Source organism: Takifugu rubripes, unplaced genomic scaffold, assembly GCF_901000725.2.
Source record: "Takifugu rubripes unplaced genomic scaffold, fTakRub1.2, whole genome shotgun sequence".
Taxonomy (NCBI): Eukaryota; Metazoa; Chordata; class Actinopteri; order Tetraodontiformes; family Tetraodontidae; genus Takifugu; species Takifugu rubripes.
This window is the reverse complement of record NW_021821593.1, coordinates 2,732-25,729: the sequence shown is the minus strand read 5'-3', so window position 1 is coordinate 25,729 and position 22,998 is coordinate 2,732. Positions and strand designations below refer to the sequence as shown.

The window sequence follows — 22,998 nt, the reverse complement described above, 5'->3', positions numbered from 1 at the left end:
TCGATAAATGTGGAGCGCATCTTGCCGAAATTTACTGACAAAACAGCACAGCCACAGCTATCCCAATAATTCAAGCACGTTTTTACCATTTAATATTAGAACTTATCAATGTTCATTACTGTATGAGGGGTTTTATTTCCCAAACTTTGTCACATTGAAAGACGATAAAGATACACTGAAAAATATGCGTGTTCTTTTGTTCTTCTCTAAAAAAAAAATCCATCTCATACCAAGGTCACACAACAATGCAATTTAAATGTAAATATCTATCTAACTTGTGTTGCTGGTGCTGTTAATGATACTGGTGGCGGTACCGGTACCGGTGCTGCGTTGGTATATAAACAGCAGTACCACAGACGGCCAGTAGATGTCAGTGTTTTCTTTAGATTGAGAACATAAAGGCGGAAAGATCGCTCATTAAACATGACTATCGATAGTTATCGTGTTGATCATCTAATGGCACACAGGATTTACACAGGATTTTACTGTAAGTATAACCTTCGATAGCTCAGTTGGTAGAGCGGAGGACTGTAGCGGGATAACAGGCATCCTTAGGTCGCTGGTTCAAATCCGGCTCGAAGGACATTTTTAACTTCCTGTTTTTTAAGTCAAAGACTGCGGAGTAATCAACGGTGCAAGAGAACAATATACATAAACACATGAAAAACATTATTGTTTTACTAATAATCGCATGTAAACATTGAATGTCTTTGTCACTTTTTGGGGGATTTGTTTTTCATTAATCCAGCATGTTTGCAGAAAGACTGAATCATATCTGTTATTAATGCAGAATAAATGAACCTGGCTGAGAGAAGAAAAAAAAATCATCCAGCAGCACATCGAGGTGGTGATGAGAAATGTAGGTTTCGTGTCATTGTTCCCCTGAATCCCACGTTGCACATTGTGTGCTGACAGAGTTTATTATCAAAGTGTCTGTCAAGATGTGCACACTCTGCTATAAAAGAGATAGATAGATAGATAGATAGATAGATAGATAGATAGATAGATAGATAGATAGATAGATAGATAGATAGATAGATAGATGGATAGATGGATAGATAGATAGATAGATAGATAGATAGATAGATAGATAGATAGATAGATGGATAGATGGATAGATAGATACATGATTCTCTGTAGTTAGTGTGGCCCTCACGTGCTTGTACGCCTGACTGACAATGTCGGGGCATGCTCCTAATGAGACGACGAATGGTGTCCTGGGGGATCTCCTTCCAGATCTGCATCACTGAGCTCGAGGATCAACCGGGCGGCGCCGGACGGACCTATAGATAATGTCTCAGAGGTGTTCTATTGGGTTTAGGTCAGGTGAACATGGGGGCCAGTCAATGGTATCAATTCCTTCATCCTCCAGGAACTGCCTGCATACTCTAGCTACATGAGGTCGGGCATTGTCGTGGAGCAGGAGGAACCCAGGTCCCACTGCACCAGCATAGGTTCTGACAATGGGTCCAAGGATTAATAGCAGTCAGGGTGCCATTATCTAACCTGTGCATCCTTCCAGGGATATGCCTCCCCAGGCCATCGCTGACCCACCACCAAACCGGTCATGCTGAATGATGTTGAGGGCAGCATAACGTTCTCCACGGCATCTCCAGACCCTTTCACGTCTGTCGCATGTGCTCAGGTTGAACCTGCTCTCATCGGTGAAGAGCACAGGGCGCCAGTGGCATAGTTGCCAATTCTGGTGGTCTATGGCAAATGCCAATCGAGCTCTACGGTGCCGGGCAGTGAGCACAGGGCCCACTACAGGACGTTGGGCCTTCAGGCCACCCTCATGGAGCCTGTTTCTGATTGTTTGGTCAGAAACATTCACATTAGTAGACGGCTGGAGGTCATTTTGTAGGGCTCTGGCAGTGCTCATCCTGTTCCTCCTTGCACAAAGGAGCAGATACTGATCCTGCTGAGGGTTTTTGGACCTCCTACGGCCCTGTCCAGCTCTTCTGGAGTAACTACCTGTCTCCTGGAATCTCCTCCATGCTCTTGAGACTGTGCTGGGAGACACAGCAAATCTTCTTGCAACGGCACGTATTGATGTGCCATCCTGGAGGAGTTATTTATTTATTTACTTATTTTATTTTATTTATCTTATTCTAGTGTGGTGTTGATGTCTAGTGTTATGTTGAATGTCGCAGCGGCACACCATGACAAATTCCTAGTTTGTGTAATACTGTGTATTACATGAACAATGGCAATAAACCTTCTTCTGATTCTGATTCTGATTCTGAGTTGGACTGCTTGTGCAACCTCTGTAGCGTCCAGGTACCGCACCATGCTATCAACAGAGATGTTGATCCAAGCCAATAATAACTACAGCAGTAGAATGTCAGTCAGTAAAAAATCAGCCAAAAGAGATGAGGAGGGAAAAAAGTATCAGTGGCTTCAACCTGGAAAGCCCTTCCTGTTTTGGGGGCCATCTTGTTGTTGCCCCTCTGATGCTCCTGTTTTTGATTTCATTAACAACAAAGCAGCAGAAACTGATTAACAGCCCCCTCTGCTGTTTAACTGACCAGATCAATATCCCAGAAGTTTGACTGATAGGTTGCTATACTCTGATTAAAAGGTGTTCCACTAATTTTTTTGAGTAGTATACATATATCTATATCCATCCATCCATTCTCTACCGCTTATCCGGGGTCGGGTCGCGGGGGCAGCAGCCTAAGGAGAGAAGCCCAGACTTCCCTCTACCCAGCTATTTCTTCTAGCTCATCCAGAGGGATCCCCAGGCGTTCCCAGACCTCCCTGGTAAAGTCTATTCAGGGGTACTGGAGAGGAGGGTCCGCCGGATAGTCGAACCTCGGATTCAGGAGGAGCAATGTGGTTTTCGTCCTGGGCGTGGAACAGTGGACCAGCTCTCTCTCTCAGCAGGGTCTTCGAGGGTGCATGGGAGTTTGCCCAACCAGTCCACATGTGTTTTGTGGACTTGGAGAAGGCATTCGACTGTGTCCCTCGGGGGGTCCTGTGGGGGGTTCTCCGAGGAGCAATAGAGTATGGGGTGTCGGGCCCGCTGATACGGGCCGTCCGCTCCCTATACGATCGGTGCCAGAGTTTGGTCCGAATTGCTGGCAGTAAGTCGAACTCGTTTCCGGTGAGGGTTGGTCTCCGCCAGGGCTGCCCTTTGTTACCGATTCTGTTCATAATTTTTATGGACAGAATTTCTAGCTGCAGTCAGAGTGTTGAGGGGATCCGGTTTGGTGACCTCAGGATCGCGTCTCTGCTTTTTGCGGATGATGTGGTCCTGTTGGCGTCATCGGCCCGTGACCTCCAACTATCACTGGATCGGTTCGCCGCCGCATGTGAAGCGGCTGGGATGAGAATCAGCACCTCCAAATCCGAGGCCATGGTTCTCAACCGGAAAAAGGTGGAGTGCCTTCTCCGGGTCAAGGAGGAGATCCTGCCCCAAGTGGAGCAGTTCAAGTACCTCGGGGTCTTGTTCGCAAATGAGGGAAGAATGGAGCAGGAGATCGACAGGCGGATCGGTGCGGCATCCGCATTATGCACCGGTCCGTGGTGGTGAAGAGAGAGCTGAGCCGAAAGGCGAAGCTCTCGATTTACCGGTCGATCTTCGTTCCTACCCTCACCTATGGTCATGAGCTTTGGGCAATGACCGAAAGAACAAGATCACGGGTACAAGCGGCTGAAATGAGCTTCCTCCGTAGGGTGGCTGGGCTCTCCCTTAGAGATAGGGTGAGAAGTTCTGCCATCCGGGAGGAGCTCGGAGTAGAGTCGCTGCTCCTCCGCGTTGAGAGGAGCCAGATGAGGTGGCTTGGGCATCTAGTCTGGATGCCCCCTGGACGCCTCATATGTTTCTTTTATTTTAAATAACAGTGCATCAACAGGCTGTGATTATTTGTCTACATTAAAATCAATCTATAATGGCATTGAAATGGAATGAATTTGATATATAAAATAATATCAGTCATCAAAAATGGATTTCTTGTGAAAATAAATCAGAAATAATTTAAGTTCATGGAAAATGTGTATTTTTCCCTCACATAGAGCACCTGTTTATTGTTTTGTTCACACATAATTTCCCTGGTGTAGGATGCTTATTTGAGGAAATGTAAACTGGTGACGGTTGTTTGATAATGATGTAATTGTTGAAGGCGCCTGAGTGCTGTTTGTAATTTCTGGTTTTGAAACAAGGATAAATAAATGTGCCATCAGAGGATTAATTAGATGGTTGAGCAGAGAAGAAGCTTAATGAGAGCCAGATACCGCCCTTCCTGGTGCAAGTTCATTAAAAGAGTGTTTTGAGCTGAAATCTTTGTCTCCAGAGGTGAGTGACTCTCGTATATAAAACAAAGTGCAGACAAAACAGCTGTGCAGTCAAGGCTGCATTAAACAGATCTGAGCCATCGGACCGGCCAGCAGGTGAGTCACATCAAGTCCTGGAGAATGAGTCAAAGTTGTGCTGATGCTGTGGTGTGAACTGCTTTCTGGATTGTGCAGGTTTGTGGAGTCCAGCTATGTTTCTGCTGCGGACCGTCTCAAACGGCTCCATCATCATTCACCCTCCAGGCTTCTACGTCGTTGGATTCGAGGTGTTTCCCCACATCCGCTTCTACTTCATCTTCCTGGCGTTTGTCTATGTGGTCACGGTGTTCTTCAACTGTTTGCTGATCTACGTGATCGTCTCTAATCGTTGTTTACACACTCCCAAGTTTTTGGCCGTGGTCAACCTGGCTGTCATCGACATTGTCCTGAACTCCACCGCCATCCCCAGCATGATCAAGACATTTCTCCTGAAGGACAACTTTTTCCCCTTCAACATCTGCCTCTTGCAGATGTTCGTCTATTACTCCTTTATCATTTTAGAGTCTTATGCGCTGGCGATCCTGGCCTACGACAGGCTGATCGCAATATGCTTCCCTCTGCAGCAGAACTCCATCAACACCCTGCGGAGCATGTCCTGCATTGTGGCCGTGACCTGGTCTTACTCACTGGGCCTCGTAGCGTTCTCAACAGGTATAATGACACGGCTGTCTTTTTGCAAGTCCGTCACAGTGCGCAGCTACTTCTGTGACTATGCGCCGACGTTTCGACTCGCCTGCAACGACTACACGCTGCACTGGGCCGTGTCGTCGACCGCATCCGTCGTGAATCTCGTTGTGCCTTTTACTTTTATCCTGCTGACCTACGCCGCTATCCTGGTCACCCTGTTCTTGATGAAGTCGGTCAACAGCAGGATGAAAGCTCTCGGTACCTGCGTGGAGCATCTTGTCCTGGTTGCTATATTTTATATCCCATTGTTCACTATTTTCTTCTTCGGCTTTTACGTGCGGCTGATCGACGCCGATCAGCGCGTCTTGAGTCTGTCTCTGGCCTCCTGCATCCCCCCCTGCGTCAACCCCATAGTTTACTCTCTGAAAACCAGGGAGATTAAGATCAGAGCCGTGGCCCTGATTAGAAAAAGCAAAATTAAGGGGACGAAATTTTAATTAAGCACATGTGTCATCTGCGGTTCCGAAGATGTCGTCAAAATTGTCGTTTAAATTTTGCCTGCATCACAGTTGTGTTATTACAGTATTTAGTATATAGTGTTTATTATTAAATATATCACATGTTTGTTGTATTATGTATTGGTAAAAATGTAATTTCGATATTTTGCCCATTCTGTCACATCAGCATTTAAATCGATAAATGTGGAGAGCATCTTGCCGAAATTTACTGACAAAACAGCACAGCCACAGCTATCCCAATAATCCAAGCACGTTTTTACCATTTAATATTAGAATTTATCAATGTTCATTACTGTATGAGGGGTTTTATTTCCCAAACTTTGTCACATTGAAAGACGATAAAGATACACTGAAAAATATGCGTGTTCTTTTGTTCTTCTCGAAAAAAAAATCCATCTCATACCAAGGTCACACAACAATGCAATTTAAATGTAAATATCTATCTAACTTGTGTTGCTGGTGCTGTTAATGATACTGGTGAGTTAAAAATCGACGTTTTTAACTCACTGTTTTTAAGTCAAAGACTGCGGAGTAATCAACAATATGCATAATTATAAAGAGGTGAATGCTAAATTAATTTGCCATCATTTTTGGAAGTTAGTTGGTCAAGATGTTTGAAAACTTGTCCCAAATCATTAGAGTGCCACCAATAACAACAACATCTTGTATATTTGTGTGTTTTTGTGTAACGGTGAACATTTGGGCGGCACCGGTACCGGTGCTGCGTTGGTATATAAACAGCAGTACGACAGACGACCAGTAGATGTCAGTGTTTTCTTTAGATTGAGAACATAAAGACGGAAAGATCGCTCATTAAACGAAACTATCGATAGTTATCGTGTTGATCATCTAATGGCACACAGGATTTCCACAGGATTTTACTCTAAACATAACCTTCGATGGCGCTAACAGGCATCCTTAGGTCGCTGGTTCAAATCCGGCTCGAAGGACGTTTTTTACCCGACGAGCGAAAAGCTGTATAAACCCAGCCAGTCGCGTCGCCGATTCAATCTTTCAACAGCCAATCATCTTCGCGATTCAATCTTTCTACAGTGTTCCCCGCCTTAAATTAAACTGCGGTCTCAATCTTTGGAAAAGCCAATCGATCCTCGAGTTGATTTATTATTTAAAAGTCTGCCCGCTGTTTATTCCGGACGTCTCCGTGGATTTTGACAAGGTACGTGTGCAAATTGAGGTCTGTTATTCGTTAAGTTTTTTTTTCTCATTTCACATAAAATATCACCGTAAATGCTTAATGCAATATGTCCAAGTCATGTCAGGCATTTGTAACGCTAATGTAACTTGAACATCGGGAATTTTGCAATAAAGTTTGTGCAGTTGCTGCCGGAGCTTTAGCTGGTTGTATTTTTTTCTGCCGATGAAATTGCTTGTTTTCTTTGGCGGTTGTACGCTGGAGTGCGTCGTTTCTGATTACTTGTTATGTTATAACAATATGTTTTGTTATGTTATAACATGACAGAAAATGTCTACCAAAAAAACTCACAAGGCCATGGATGACCAAGAGTGGCTGTCGCGCCTGAGGTCATTTGCCACCACAGGCGTCTGGCCATCACCTTCAGGCAACAGGCCTGCTCCCAGGCAAAAGAAGTGGCATGACCTTTACACTAAGGTAAAACGACCAACCAAAAACGACCTACATTAATCATTTCAGATAGCAGACTACATTTTTCCCTCAGGTATAGACAGAAAGGATATAATCTATCTAGATTTATAACTATTAGCAGGATAAAAATCCCTCGGAAGAACTTAACACGGTGAACTGTTACATTCAGTAGGGTGTTTACACATTTATTAGCTATTATGTTATGTGAAACAAGAGTCAGATTTTTTTGTTGTTGCAGATAGAAAAGTGCCCTCTGCAGCTGAGGGGTCAAAGGACCCTGGTGAGAGAGCCACAGGGGTGCAATTGTGGCTTTCACACTCACAAGGTGACTACAATTAAAAGGAAAGACTGCAAATATAGAAAAATTCATTTCCAATGAGAGGTTGACTGCTGACACTGACAGCACATTCACAACTCCATACATCTCTCCTATTTTTCAGGCACGCCTTCATTCACTAATGGAATAGAATAGTTATGTAGTGTGTGAGTGTGTTGTTGGCGGGGGTGGGGGTAGCAGTCGTGGGGGGTGGGGGGGTGGGGGTAGCAGTCGTGGGGTGTGGGGGTAGCAGTAGTGGGGGGTGGGGGTTAATAACACAGACATAACAATGTTAGATTTGGGGATGTTTAAGGTACCTAGTGTGTTTTTTCTTTTTTATTGCAGGCAACATTAGAGAATGCTGGAAAGAAAAATATTAAAATCCTTAAACAGCACTACTTAAAGAGCACTTATTTCATTACTTTGGGCAAAACTGCAGCAATGACTTTATTTTGGTTGTGTGTGATTGTCTGGGAGGACTGTAGTGTTTGATTTCATATTAAAAACATTGGCTTAACTTCAACCTGGATCGGTTGGGCTCTGTCAGTGGGTCATGAAGATAAATGGTCTGTTCCTCACCTGAAGAATGGCATTACATGTATCAGGAGGTAATATTATTCTGGGTTTTGTAATCTTCAACTAACCAAAACACCCTAACGTAGTTTATTGCTTTAAAATACAGATCCCACAGGCACTAACGGCACTAATCAAGCACAGTGGTGAAGTTTCAATAAAATAACTGTTTGATGATAATTACCATCCATTAAAGACAATTGTTGATATGAATTAGTGTTAATAGTAGTCGCAGTATTAATTTCACACTCTTTTGATAATTTAATTTACATGTGCTAGTACTGGGCAAATGATGATTTCTTGATGGTTTCTGCGACTCTTCAGCTTCCTGCTGCTGCTGCTGCCTCAACATGCATTGTTGGCCAGAGCACGTCTGCATCCACTGGTGATTCGGCAGTGTCAAGTCCTGCACACTCGTTCTCTGTGGTAAATGAAGCCTCCAAATCATTTTCTTGCAATTATTTAATTCAGTCTAACATACGTATGCCTGACTGACTCATTGTATGTGCTGTATTTTTCAGATACCCTCTGTTGTTCCAGTAACAACCCATGCAGGTGACACATCAGTCACCCTTCCTCCTCCGCAGAGAAGTCCAGTCAGCTCTACTGATGTCTCCACTGCTCCAATAAGGTCGAGGATAAATATTTCAATGGTAAATTTAACATACTGATATTAATTTCTAGTCAAAGTTACTTACTCCAAATGCTCTTCAAGCATAAAAACATCTTATGACATAGTGATGCAACGTTTTGCCTCTAATTTACAAGGCTTTTGATTTGATATATGTTTTATGAGTTTGATATATGTTATTTTAAGTTTGAAAGATCAAGGTTTGGTGGAAAACATGTGAGAGCTGCAAAGCCAAACCTGAACGTTTCCAGAAAACCTTCCCAGGTGAATATAAGAACATATTATGAAGTTTGGCATGTACATACAAATGTATGACAGTAGCAAATAATAACATGTACAATAACATGTCACATCTATATAACCCCATAGGTACCAGTGACTGCATCGGGACATGAGGGTCCTGGGGCAGCTTCAGCCATCTACCCATCTCCTGATCCTGTCCCATTGCCAAAGCAGCCTCATCAACCTTCCCCGTCTCTTCCAACTGTTTCCGCATCCCCAGACACCTTCCTTGCTCCCCCATTACCACCATCTGTGCAGCGACCAGCACCTGCTCAGCCTGTGACGGATCATACTGTTGTGAGCAACCCGGTAAAAACAGTCAACATAAATAGACAAAAGTGATGATACTTTTGTTTTGCCTTAAACTATTGCATGGGATGAGTCTTAAAAGGCAGGTCTCCTTGTTTTTCTGTACTTTAACAGAACCCCTTTCAGCCAGAGCATTCTGCTGCTCTCCCACTGCTGTGGCCAAAGACAATGCCACAGCAGGACCACAAGTGGGTGTCATCAGCTTTGTTCAGGGTTGGTTCAGGTGGAAAGTTGGAGTTGCGTGACCAGCTTCAGCTGTGGTATTACCCTCCACAGCCATCTCTGGTGTACCACCAGGCTCCAACCCCTTGCCGTTTCTTCGCACAGTCTCTGCTGCTGTGGATGCCGTACAGGCTATGGAAGGTACGGCTGCTCTGCTTAAAGCCAGCATGTAATGGGCATCCACTGGCCAGCGGTGGTCTTCACAGGAGAGTGCGCCAGGTCCTTGATGTCGACCGCTATTACAACTTGGTCACAGAGACCCTGATATGCACCAAGTGCAGAACTAGCCACTTGTCATGGAGTCAGGCAATTCTCCAGCAGCTGGACCTGGAACACCGCTCAGAGTTTAGGGTCATCCTGACACGCAGGTACACGACACAAATACATGCATATGCACTCACTACACATATTTACACATCAAAATGTAGTTTGGAGAAAGAGAGAATAATTTTTTTCCTTTTTAAAGATATGCCTGTGACATCAGAGTGATCCGTCAGCTGCGTGAGCGTGGCCTGGGGAACAGTCCATCAAGGATTATTCTCCAGCTAAAGGAGAACCACAGCGAGGAGTGGCTCCAGCGGGTTGCTCGGTACACAGCACAGTGTGCAGCTTTCATGGATGCCTCTAGACTGCTGCAACCACATTTCCAGGAGCCCCCAGTATCAGTGGTGTTACCGAGCTATAAGTGGCTCCTTGTTATGTATAGTCAAGATATCCTGAACAGGCTGGAGGATATTAAGGCTAAGATAACTTCAGTCTATGGATGCATTTTAAAAATGGACTCTACTAAGACGGTTAGAATTTGAATAGCTCTAATCTTCCAAATAATATACACTTAATCTTTACATAAATGTTCTGACGGTTTTTGAATTTTCAGATCACCAAGAAGCTCAGTGGAACTGCCACGGGCACTGCCCGGTGGCTGACTTCTGTTGGGAACGAAATGGGTCAGGTACTTATTAGTGTCCTAACAGCTAGTGAGGGTCCAGCATTGGATCTTATGGCTGCAGGCCTGATGGACAGGTAATAACGACAATACTGATGAACTATTAGCTATTTAAAGGAGCGAGTTCTAAAATGCTTAACAGAATTGCAAAAAAATGAAAGTGACATTATGGATGGATTCAGAATAAAAAACGAAATGCACCAACATGACTTCCTCAGGTACCAGAGCGCAGGGGTGGATCCTCCTGTTGCACTTTATGTGGACAACGGCTGCTGTAAAGAGGTGGGCGAGACCAAGATCAAGGCCAAATTTGGGCGGTGGCCAAATTTGATTGTCCGTCTAGACATTTGGCATTTCATGTGTCGTTTGGCAGTGGGATGTACTACTGATGCACATCAGCTGTACCCCACCTTCATGGCACGCATGTCAGCCTGCATATTTGAGTGGGATGCAACAGATGTGGCGGAGCTCAGAAGGGCCAAGAGGGCACAACTGTTGCAGGAGGGCTGGCCCGCTCTCTCTGACCAGGAGTTGGACAAACACATCACACAAGACGAGCTTGCGCTGCACTGCAGGAGACGGACCCGTGGAGAGGAGACATCCATCCAACTCCTTGATCAGCTTCTTACGGAGCTCATGACTGGCAAGGAGAATGATGCACTGGGTGTTCCTCTTCTCGACACTGTTAGGATGCAGCACATCTGGCGCATCCAAAGGCGGCATGTGAGGTGCATCCAGGACCCTCCTGGTTTGGCTTTATACACGGAGACTGGGAGCACTAGAAAGGGAGGAGTGGTATTAAAAACATTCCGTTGTGCCAGGGGTTCCACGTCTCTGGAATCGTTTCACTGCCATTTGAATCGATTCATTCCAGGTTTGTGCTAAATGTTCATGATCACTCTTTATAATGAGAATTCAGGCCAGGGGATTTAATGGTGTTTTGCTTTTAAATTTGTTGGCCTATGAGCCACAGTGATTTGGGGTTCTGACTATTACCTTATAAATAGTGTTCTCTGTGTGTAACTCTTCACTTTTTCTCATTTATCAGAAATCTCTTACACTTTACTTCCTTTACTTGTTTCTCAAGGGAACAGTGTGAACCTGCTGAACTACCAAATCTACCTTTTGGAAGGACTCCGTCGCTGGAATCAAGACCGGGCCGCTGCTGCTGTCACATCTGAACCTTCAACTTTGCGCACGTACGCAGGGGAGTTGGTTCATTGTGTGAACAGCAACTACGAGAAGGTGTTTGGCAGGAAACTTGTTCCAGGGTTTTCACCACCTGCAAAATACACAGGTAGTGTCAAAAGTGCCTGTGTGCATTGTTTTTATTTGAGTTTGGGATGGTTCTGTTAGTCAAAATTTCGCAATTTAATATTTCTCAGGAGAACTCATTGGGGTGCAGTACTTGCTGAGGCAGAATAATGAACCTCTACAAGACATGCACCCCGATTCTGAGGAGACATCCCAGTTGATGGAGGACTTAGATGTTGAGGAGCCAAAAGATCCAGATGAGGGATTTGAGGATTTTTGGGAAGTGAAGCAACAATTGCGGATCTGATGGTTTCTAATCCCATCAAAGAAATCTACCCTCCTCCAGCTGTTCTTTGTCCTCCAGCTGTGCCTCCACCACCTCCAGCAGTGCCTCCTCCACCTTCAGCCGTGCCTCCTCCACCTTCAGCAGTACCTCCTCCACCTTCAGCATGGCCTCCTCCACCTTCAGCAGTACCTCCTCCACCTTCAGCATGGCCTCCTCCACCTCCAGCAGTGCCTCCTCCACCTTCAGCCGTGCCTCCTCCACCTTCAGCCGTGCCTCCTCCACCTCCAGCCGTGCCTCCTCCACCTTCAGCCGTGCCTCCTCCACCTTCAGCCGTGCCTCCTCCACCTTCAGCCGTGCCTCCTCCACCTCCAGCAGTGCCTCCTCCACCTTCAGCCGTGCCTCCTCCACCTCCAGCCGTGCCTCCACCACCTCCAGCAGTGCCTCCTCCACCTCCAGCCGTGCCTCCTCCACCTTCAGCCGTGCCTCCTCCACCTCCAGTCGTGCCTCCTCCACCTTCAGCATGGCCTCCTCCACCTCCAGCAGTGCCTCCTCCACCTTCAGCATGGCCTCCTCCACCTCCAGCAGTGCCTCCTCCACCTTCAGCATGGCCTCCTCCACCTCCAGCAGTGCCTCCTCCACCTTCAGCATGGCCTCCTCCACCTCCAGCAGTGCCTCCTCCACCTTCAGCATGGCCTCCTCCACCTTCAGCATGGCCTCCTCCACCTCCAGCTGTGCCTCCTCCACCTTCAGCATGGCCTCCTCCACCTTCAGCTGTGCTTCCTCTTCAGTCATCTACAGTTTTGCTTCAGCCTTCTTCCACATCCTCTTCACAACAGGTTGTAAGTGATAAATAAATAAAGTCTCAGTCGATCTATCTGTCAGCAAGAATTTAAGTAGTGACAAGGAAATTGTGATGCCACAGAACCTAAATATCAGTTTTTATTCTCCATTGATACAACTTTTAATATACTTTTCTCTGTGGGCTGTTCTGCCCTTTGAGTTCCACTGCAAGTTTTACAGCTTATTTTGTAGTTGTATTAATGTTTCATTGGGGTTTTGTTTTGTTTCTTTGAGAATTTCAGCTGTATAAATTCTTAAATGTGAATGTCATCTTGTTCACAATTGTACATACACATTCTCTTTGTTATAAATTAAAAGTTTTACAAACCATTCCTACAAAAATAATTCTATCATTTTTGGGTCTGGATGGGATTGGAACTTCTGTCTTTCCTTCTCTTCTTCCCCATCTTATACTCACTTCTACCATAATTAAAATTTTGCCTGCATCACAGTTGTGTTTTACTGTCAAATATATCACATGTTTGTTGTGTTATGTATTGGTAAAAATGTAATTTCGATATTTTGCCCATTCTGTCACATCATGTACATAACATAATAATCTTTTATTTTTATTTTTTATTTTAGTACTTTTCTGTATTGTACACCACGGGCTACCGCTGTAACGTGCAATTTCCCCGATGTGGGATCAATAAAGTATTTTATCCTTATCAGCATTTAAATCGATAAATGTGGAGAGCATCTGCCGAAATTTACTGACAAAACAGCACAGCCACAGCTATCCCAATGATCGAAGCACGTTTTTATAATTTAATATTAGAATTTATCAATGTTCCACGGCATCTCCAGACCCTTTCACGTCTGTCGCATGTGCTCAGGTTGAACCTGCTCTCATCGGTGAAGAGCACAGGGCGCCAGTGGCGTAGTTGCCAATTCTGGTGGTCTATGGCAAATGCTAATCGCGCTCTACGGTGCCGGGCAGTGAGCACAGGGCCCACTACAGGACGTCGGGCCTTCAGGCCACCCTCATGGAGCCTGTTTCTGATTGTTTGGTCAGAAACATTCACACTAGTAGACTGCTGGAGGTCACTTTGTAGGGCTCTGGCAGTGCTCATCCTGTTCCTCCTTGCACAAAGGAGCAGATACTGATCCTGCTGAGGGTTTTTGGACCTCCTACGGCCCTGTCCAGCTCTCCTGGAGTAACTATCAGTCCCTTGGAATCTCCTCCATGCTCTTGAGACTGTGCTGGAAGACACAGCAAACCTTGCAACAGCACGTATTGATGTGCCATCCTGGATGAGTTGGACTGCTTGTGCAACCTCTGTAGCGTCCAGGTACCGCACCATGCTATCAACAGAGATGTTGATCCAAGCCAATAATAACTACAGCAGTAGAATGTCAGTCAGTAAAAAATCAGCCAAAAGAGATGAGGAGGGAAAAAAGTATCAGTGGCCTCAACCTGGAAAGCCCTTCCTGTTTTGGGGGCCATCTCCTTGTTGCCCCTCTGATGCTCCTGTTTTTGATTTCATTAACAACAAAGCAGCCAAAACTGATGAACTGATGTTTAACTGAGCAGATCAATATCCCAGAAGTTTGATTGATAGGTTGCTATACTCTGATTAAAAAGTGTTCCACTAATTTTTTTTGAGTAGTATATATATATATATATATATATATATATATATATAGATAGATAGATAGATAGATAGATAGATAGATAGATAGATAGATAGATGGATAGATAGATAGATAGATAGATAGATAGATAGATAGATAGATAGATAGATAGATAGATAGATAGATAGATAGATAGATAGATAGATAGATAGATAGATATATGTATATGTATATGTATATGTATATGTATACATTCACTCAGCAGTAAGTCAGTGGGGGCCATCTTCTTGATGTATTCTTGGAGGCTTGTTGTTTCCTCCTGGACAGTAGTTCGGACACTTACTAGTCCTCGGCCCCCTTCCTTTCGCTTTGTGTACAGCCTCCGGACACTGGACTTAGGGTGAAACCCTCCGTGCATGGTGAGGAGCTTCCTTGTCTTGATGTCAGTGGCTTGTATCTCTTCCAGTGGCCAGGGTATTATGCCAGCAGGGTATCTGATTACTGGCAGGGCGTAGGTGTTTAAGACCTGCATCTTGTGCTTACCATTCAGCTGACTTTTCAGGACCTGTCTTAACCTCTGCAGGTATTTGGCTGTGGCTGACCTCCTAGCTGCCTCCTCATGGTTACCATTTGCCTGTGGGATCCCCAGGTATTTGTAATTGTCCTGCACATCTGTGATGTCCCCTTCAGGTAGTTCAACCCCGTCAGTTGCGATCACCTTTCCCCTTCTAGATATAATCCGCCCACATTTGTCTAGCCCGAATGACATCCCGATGTCCTTGCTGTAGAACCTAGTGAGGTGAATCAGGGAGTCGATGTCACGCTTGTTCTTGGCATACAGCTTGATGTCGTCCATGTAGAGGAGGTGGCTGACGGTTGTTCCACTTCGGAGCTGGTACCTATAGCCACTCTTGGTGATGATCTGGCTGAGGGGGTTTAGGCCTATGCAGAACAGCAGGGGGGACAGAGCATCTCCTTGATATATGCCACATCTGATGCTCACCTGCGCAATTGGCTTTGAGTTGGCCTCCAGAGTCATGTTCCACAGCTTCATGGAGTTCTAGATGAACTCTCTTAGTGTCCTGTTGATGTTATACAGCTTTAGGCACTCTAGTATCCATGTGTGCGGCATTGAGTCATAGGCTTTCTTGTAATCAATCCAGGCAGTGCACAGGTTGGTGTGCCGCATCCTACAGTCCTGGGCGATTGCCCTGTCGACCAGTAGCTGGTGCTTGGCACCTCTGGTGTTGTTCCCTATGCCTTTCTGTGCTCTGCTCATGTATTGATCCATGTGCCTGCTGATCTTAGCCGCTATGATGCCTGATAGGAGCTTCCATGTGGTGCTGAGGCCGGTTATGGGCCGGTAGTTGGACGGTATTGTGCCCTTCTGGGGGTCCTTCATTATGAGGACTGTCCGGCCTTGGGTTAGCCACTCTGGGTGGTCCCCTGATGTCAGCAGCTGGTTCATTTGTGCTGCCAGGCGTTCATGGAGTGCAGTCAGCTTCTTAAGCCAGTAGGCGTGGATCTTATCGGGGGACTGGATAGGCCAGTGGTTTACGCCATTGACGTTGGTGTGGAAGGTTGTCGGTTTGAATCCAGGCGAGCCCTTAGGCAAGGCTCCTTACGCATATATGCCTACACCTCGGTATGAGCGGAACATTAACTGATAGAGTCATACCGGCTCGGACGTCGCCCGGGTCACCAGGGGTGCCTGATGTCAAATTGGCTACTGGAACAAGGCATTCATGGAGCAGGGCAGAGAACATGGTACTGATGGACCGTTACTACGGGAGTAACCCCAGCGAGAGAGGGTACATGCAGAGGATGTGGGAGAGATGGGATGTATATATGTGTTTCTTTTATTTTAAATAACAGTGTGTGTATATACAGTATATATATACGAACTTTTTTTAAATAACAATGCGTATATATATATATATATATATATATATATATGTGTGTGTGTGTGTGTGGTGTGTGTGTGTGTGTGTGTGTGTGTGCGTGTATATATATATAAAAATAAAAACAACAATTATTACACAGGATCAGTACATATATATATATATACCGGTATATGTTTCTTTTATTTTAAATAACAGTGCATCATCAACAGGCTGTGATTATTTGTCTACATTAAAATCAATCTATAATGGCATTGAAATGGAATGAATTTGATATATAAAATAATATCAGTCATCAAAAATTGATTTTTTGTGAAAATAAATCAGAAATAATTTAAGTTCATGATAAATGTGTATTTTTCCCTCACATAGAGCACCTGTTTATTGTTTTGTTCACACATAATTTCCCTGGTGTAGGATGCTTATTTGAGGAAATGTAAACTGTTGACGGTTGTTTGATAATGATGTAATTGTTGAAGGGCGCCTGAGTGCTGTTTGTAATTTCTGGTTTTGAAACAAGGATAAATTAATGTGCCATCAGAGGATTAATTAGATGGTTGAGCAGAGAAGAAGCTTAATGAGAGCCAGGTGCAAGTTTATTGAAAGAGTTGTTTTGAGCTGAAATCTTTGTCTCCAGAGGTGAGTGACTCTAGTATATAAACCAAGTGCAGACAAAACAGCTGTGCAGTCAAGGCTGCATTAAACAGATCTGAGCCATCGGACCGGCCAGCAAGGTGAGTCACATCAAGTCCTGGAGAATGAGTCAAAGTTGTGCTGATGCTGTGGTGTGAACTGCTTTCTGGATTGTGCAGGTTTGTGGAGTCCAGCTATGTTTCTGCTGCGGACCGTCTCAAACGGCTCCATCATCATTCCACCCTCCAGGCTTCTACGTCGTTGGATTCGAGGTGTTTCCCCACATCCGCTTCTACTTCATCTTCCTGGCGTTTGTCTATGTGGTCACGGTGTTCTTCAACTGTTTGCTGATCTACGTGATCGTCTCTAATCGTTGTTTACACACTCCCAAGTTTTTGGCCGTGGTCAACCTGGCTGTCATCGACATTGTCATGAACTCCACCACCATCCCCAGCATGATCAAGACATTTCTCCTGAAGGACAACTTTTTCCCCTTCAACATCTGCCTCTTGCAGATGTTCGTCTATTACTCCTTTATCACTTTAGAGTCTTATGCGCTGGCGATCCTGGCCTACGACAGGCTGATCGCAATATGCTTCCCTCTGCAGCAGAACTCCATCAACACCCTGCGGAGCATGTCCTGCATTGTGGCCGTGACCTGGTCTTACTCACTGGGCCTCGTAGCGTTCTCAACAGGTTATAATGACACGGCTGTCTTTTTGCAAGTCCGTCACAGTGCGCAGCTACTTCTGTGACTATGCGCCGACGTTTCGACTCGCCTGCAACGACTACACGCTGCACTGGGCCGTGGCGTCGTCCGGAACCGTCGTGAATCTCGTTGTGCCTTTTGCTTTTATCCTGCTGACCTACGCCGCTATCCTGGTCACCCTGTTCTTGATGAAGTCGGTCAACAGCAGGATGAAAGCTCTCAGTACCTGCGTGGAGCATGTTATCCTGGTTGCTATATTTTATATCCCATTGTTCACCATTTTCCTCCTCGGGCTTTCACGTGCGGGTGATCGAAGCCGATCAGCGCGTCTTGAGTCTGTCTCTGGCCTCCTGCATCCCCCCCCTGCGTCAACCCCATAGTTTACTCTCTGAAAACCAGGGAGATTAAGATCAGAGCCGTGGCCCTGATTAGAAAAAACAAAATTAAGGTGATTAAATTTTAATTCTGCACATGTGTCATCTGTGGTTCCGAAGATGTCGTCAGGATCAACAAAGTCAAAAGTCGCACGTAGTTAGTTAGTTAAACGTATAAAATATGAATGTATTTGCATATTTGTGACATTACTCAGCAGACAAACCTTTAGATTGTGACCATTTTAACAGCTAAAACAGTTTTTAGCAGAACACGAGGGAAGTTGACAGATACTTTTGCAAATGATGCAATGCAAAGATTAAATCCTCACTTCTACCATAATAAAATTGTGCCTGCATCAGAATCGTGCTTTATTATTAAATATATCACACGTTTGTTCTATTAATTTTTGGTAAATATGTAACTTCGATTTATGTAACTGAACATTTATCAATGTTCATTACTGTATGAGGGGTTTTATTTCCCAAACTTTGTCACGTGAAAGACAATAAAGATACACTGAAAAATATGCGGTGTTCTTTTGTTCTTCTCTCAAAAAACCCCACAACAATGTAATTTAAATGTAAATATCTATCTAACTTGTGTTGCTGGTGCTGTTAATGATACTGGTGGCGGGTACCGGTACCGGTGCTGCGGTGCTGCGTTGGTATATAAAAAGCAGTACCACAGACTGTCAGTAGATGTGAGTGTTTTCTTTAGTTTGAGACCAAAAAGGCGTAAAAAATCGCTCATTAAACGTAACTATATATATTATCATGTTGATCATCATCATTTTTCTCTAAGTATAACCTTGGATAGCAGTTGGTAGAGCGGAGGACTGTAGCGGAGTAACAGGCATCATTAGGTCGCTGGTTCAAATGCGGCTCGAAGGACATTTTTAAGTTACTGTTTTTAAGTCAAAGGCTGCGGAGTAATCAACGGTGCAAGAGAACAAGATACATAAACACATGAAATACATTATTTTTATTATTATGTTTGCAGAAAGACTCATTTCCAATCTGTTATTAATGCAGAATAAATTAACCTGGCTGAGAGAAAAAAAAATCATCCAGCAGCACATCGAGGTGGTGATGAGAAATGTAGGTTTCGTGTCATTGTTCCCCCTGAATCCCACGTTGCACATTGTGTGCTGACAGAGTTTATTCTCAAGGTGTCTGTCAAGATGTGCACACTCTGCTATAAAAGAGATAGACAGATAGATAGATAGATAGATAGATAGATAGATAGATAGATAGATAGATAGATAGATAGATAGATAGATAGATAGATAGATAGATAGATAGATAGATAGATAGATAGATAGATAGATAGATAGATAGATAGATAGATAGATAGATGGACGGACGGACAGACAGATAGATAGATAGAAAACATATTACAAAAGACGAGCTTGCGCTGCACTGCAGGAGACGGACCCGTGGAGAGGAGACATCCATCCAACTCCTTGATCAGCTGCTTACGGAGCTCATGAGTGGCAAGGGAGAATGATGCACTGGGTGTTCCTCTTCTCGACACTGTTAGGATGCAGCACATCTGGCGCATCCAAGGCGGCATGTGAGGTGCATCCAGGACCCTCCTGGTGTTGCATTATACACGGAGACTGGGAGCACTAGAAAGAGAGGACTTTACTGCAATTTCAATCGATTCATTCCAGGTTTTTACTAAGTGTTCATGACAAGACATGCATCCCATTTCTGAGGAGACATCCCAGTTGCTGGAGGACCTTAGTTGTTGAAGAGCCAAAGATTGTTGGATCGCAATACCTCCCGTATTGTAACTGCTAATCCGCGTGTTCTTTGAATGAAGACTTCAAGAAGAAAAAATGCCAATTTCAAAATGTATTTGACAATAGAACCAATTTGAGATACAAGTATTACAGAGCTCCGGGCCAGTTCATAACCCTAGCAACAACAGAGTTAATTGTCAGGGCACGAAGTCTGACAACCTAACTATCCCTTGGCCCAGTCTTTTATAGTAACACACATGCAAATTCACAATGTTCATGCAATCCAATCCAGATCCCCTGCTGGGATGGCCTCGTCCTCTTCCTCCAGTCCCATTTGGTGTTGGTACAGTCCTTCTTTTCCATTATTTTCCCAGGTGGTCAGATCAAAGTTCCCGTTTCTTCATGCCAAATAAGATCATCAACCCCAGCCTGATGTCCCATTTACAATGATTGTTTAACACCCCCTGCCTGACTGGTCCTGAGATTACAGTGGAACAAACAACAATCCTGTGAATGGAATGTCTCTGTTCTTTATTACATTTGCTAATGAGTCTACCTTGCCTAACTTCTAAGAGAAGACAGGAACATATGGTGAAACACATAACAACAAGATAAAGACAATTCTCAACAAGATGCAGATGAGGGATTTGAGGATTTTTTGGGAAGGGAAGCTACACTTGCTGATCTGATGGTTTCTGATCCCATCACAGAAATCCACCCTCCATCAGCTGTTCTTTGTCTTTCAGCCATGCCTCCTCCACCTTCAGTCGTGCCTCCTCCACCTTCAGTCGTGCCTCCTCCACCTTCAGTCGTGCCTCCTCCACCTTCAGCATGGCCTCCTCCACCTCCAGCAGTGCCTCCTCCACCTTCACCCGTGCCTCCTCCACCTCCAGCTGTGCCTCCTCCATCTCCAGCCGTGCCTCCTCAACCTTCAGCATGGCCTCCTCCACCTCCAGCCGTGCCTCCTCCACCTTCAGCCGTGCCTCCTCCACCTCCAGCCGTGCCTCCTCCACCTCCAGCCGTGACTCCTCCATCTCCAGCAGTGCCTCCTCAACCTTCAGCATGGCCTCCTCCACCTCCAGCCGTGCCTCCTCCACCTCCAGCCGTGCCTCCTCCACCTCCAGCCGTGCCTCCTCCACCTCCAGCCGTGCCTCCTCCACCTCCAGCAGTGCCTCCTCCACCTTCAGCCGTGCGTCCTCCACCTTCAGCAGTGCCTCCTCCACCTTCAGCATGGCCTCCTCCACCTTCAGCCTTGCCTCCTCCACCTACAGCAGTGCCTCCTCCACCTTCAGCCGTGCCTCCTCCACCTTCAGCCGTGCCTCCTTCGCCTCCAGCAGTGCCTCCTCCACCTCCAGCATGGCCTCCTCCACCTTCAGCTGTGCTTCCTCTTCAGTCATCTACAGTTTTGCTTCAGCCTTCTTCCACATCCTCTTCACAACAGGTTGTAAGTGATAAATAAATACATTCTCAGTCGATCTATCTATCAGCAAGAATTTAAGTAGTAACAAGGAAACTGTGATGCCACAGAACCTAAATATCAGTTTTTATTTTCCATTGATACAACTACGAAATTAGCTGTAAAACTTGCAGTATGTTGTTTGTAATATTGTTACTTTTAATATACTTTTCTCTGTGGGCTGTTTCTGCCCTTTGAGTTCCACTGCAAGTTTTACAGCTTATTTTGTAGTTGTAATAATGTTTCATTGGGGTTTTTGTGGGACCCATAATGCCTGGCATGCATAGGGACATGGACCCCCCCCATTCTCATATTTAATTTATTTAATTTTTGTTATTTTGCATGTAATTCTGTTCAGTAGTAGTAGAAATATTCATGTACGAGAACATATGTAATGTTTTATTGTGTTGCTGGTGGTTAAAATGAGTGAGGCTCACGCAGGCATTTTTGGGGCGTCTTCGGGGGGAAAAAGAGCGCGCAGATTTTTCGAGAAGACCGGGGTGAAGCATGAGACAGGACGGTAGCTCCACGTTGTGTTACTGTATTGACCGCTGGATTAAAGTTATAAAAAGAACCCACCCATGCACGCCTGGACAGTCAATTATTGTATCCAAGTGTGCACATTTTGTTTTGTTCTTGACAATTTCAGCTGTATAAATGCTTAAATGTGAATGTCATCTTGTTCACAATTGTACATACATATTCTCTTTTGTTATAAATTAAAAGTTTTTACAAAACCATTCCTACAAAAATAATTCTATAATTTTTGGGTCTGGATGGGATTCAAACTTCTGTCTTTCCTTCTCTTCTTCCCCATCTTACACTCACTTCTACCATAATTAAAATTTTGCCTGCATCACAGTTGTGTTTTACTGTCAAATATATCACATGTTTGTTGTATTATGTATTGGTAAAAATGTAATTTCGATATTTTGCCCATTCTGTCACATCAGAATTTAAATCGATAAATGTGGAGAGCATCTTGCCGAAATTTACTGACAAAACAGCACAGCCACAGCTATCCCAATAATCCAAGCACGTTTTTACCATTTAATATTAGAATTTATCAATGTTCATGACTGTATGAGGGGTTTTATTTCCCAACTTTGTCACATTGAAAGACGATAAAGATACACTGAAAAATATGCGTGTTCTTTTGTTCTTCTCGAAAAAAAAATCCATCTCATACCAGGTCACACAACAATGTAATTTAATGTAAATATCTATCTAACTTGTGTTGCTGGTGCTGTTAATGATACTGGTGAGTTAAAAATCGACGTTTTTAACTCACTGTTTTTAAGTCAAAGACTGCGGAGTAATCAACAATATGCATAATTATAAAGAGGTGAATGCTAAATTAATTTGCCATGATTTTGGAAGTTAGTTGGTCAAGATGTTTGAAAACTTGTCCCAAATCATTAGAGTGCCACCAATAACAACAATATCTTGTATATTTGTGTGTTTTTGTGTAACGGTGAACATTTGGGCGGTACCGGTACGGTGCTGCGTTGGTATATAAACAGCAGTACGAACAGACCGACCAGTAGATGTCAGTGTTTTCTTAGATTGAGAACATAAAGGCGGAAAGATCGCCTCATTAAACGAAACTATCGATAGTTATCGTGTTGATCATCTAATGGCACACAGGATTTCCACAGGATTTTACTCTAACATAACCTTCGATGGCGCCAACAGGCATCCTTAGGTCGCTGGTTCAAATCCGGCTCGAAGGACGTTTTTTACCGACGAGCGAAAAGCTGTATAAACCCAGCCAGTCGCGTCGCCGATTCAATCTTTCAACAGCCAATCATCTGCGCGATTCAATCTTTCTACAGTGTTCCC

At 44.5% G+C, this 22,998-nt stretch overlaps 2 protein-coding genes, 1 long non-coding RNA gene, 1 other non-coding gene and 1 pseudogene across 4 annotated transcripts; all 5 read left to right on the top strand.

Moving 5' to 3' along the window:
* The first annotated feature begins 497 nt into the window (after positions 1–497).
* Positions 498–583, top strand: trnay-gua (transfer RNA tyrosine (anticodon GUA)). The gene is given in 2 exon segments: positions 498–534; positions 548–583. It is a non-coding gene; the product is annotated as a tRNA-Tyr (tRNA).
* Positions 584–4,334: 3,751 nt separating this feature from the next.
* LOC101068106 (olfactory receptor 24-like) lies at positions 4,335–5,606 on the top strand. Its single transcript, XM_029831780.1, has 2 exons — positions 4,335–4,392; positions 4,471–5,606. Exon 2 carries the CDS (start codon positions 4,488–4,490, stop codon positions 5,457–5,459), a length of 972 nt encoding a protein of 323 aa, XP_029687640.1. The 5' UTR covers positions 4,335–4,392; positions 4,471–4,487; the 3' UTR covers positions 5,460–5,606.
* Positions 5,607–6,596: 990 nt separating this feature from the next.
* Positions 6,597–7,397, top strand: LOC115248157 (uncharacterized). Its single transcript, XR_003887145.1, has 3 exons — positions 6,597–6,657; positions 6,961–7,110; positions 7,343–7,397. It is a non-coding gene; the product is annotated as an uncharacterized lncRNA (long non-coding RNA).
* A 392-nt stretch (positions 7,398–7,789) lies between these two features.
* LOC115248155 (uncharacterized) lies at positions 7,790–12,068 on the top strand. Its single transcript, XM_029831779.1, has 11 exons — positions 7,790–8,028; positions 8,318–8,419; positions 8,515–8,646; positions 8,811–8,888; positions 8,994–9,215; positions 9,330–9,805; positions 9,904–10,231; positions 10,315–10,460; positions 10,602–11,257; positions 11,471–11,680; positions 11,769–12,068. The coding sequence occupies exons 1-11, from the start codon at positions 7,984–7,986 to the stop codon at positions 11,942–11,944; spliced, it is 2,571 nt and encodes an 856-aa protein (XP_029687639.1). The 5' UTR covers positions 7,790–7,983; the 3' UTR covers positions 11,945–12,068.
* Positions 12,069–17,068: 5,000 nt separating this feature from the next.
* On the top strand, positions 17,069–18,044 carry LOC101073328 (olfactory receptor 24-like; annotated as a pseudogene).
* The last annotated feature ends 4,954 nt before the right edge of the window (positions 18,045–22,998 follow it).

Bases quoted from the DNA above. Each gene is read 5' to 3' on its own strand.
- LOC101068106 (XM_029831780.1), top strand. From the start codon at position 4,488: ATGTTTCTGCTGCGGACCGTCTCAAACGGCTCCATCATCATTCACCCT.
- LOC115248155 (XM_029831779.1), top strand. From the start codon at position 7,984: ATGGTCTGTTCCTCACCTGAAGAATGGCATTACATGTATCAGGAG. The intron at 8,420-8,514 runs GTAAATGAAGCC...TGTATTTTTCAG, and splicing joins CTGCACACTCGTTCTCTGTG to ATACCCTCTGTTGTTCCAGT. The intron at 10,461-10,601 runs GTAATAACGACA...TGACTTCCTCAG, and splicing joins GCTGCAGGCCTGATGGACAG to GTACCAGAGCGCAGGGGTGG.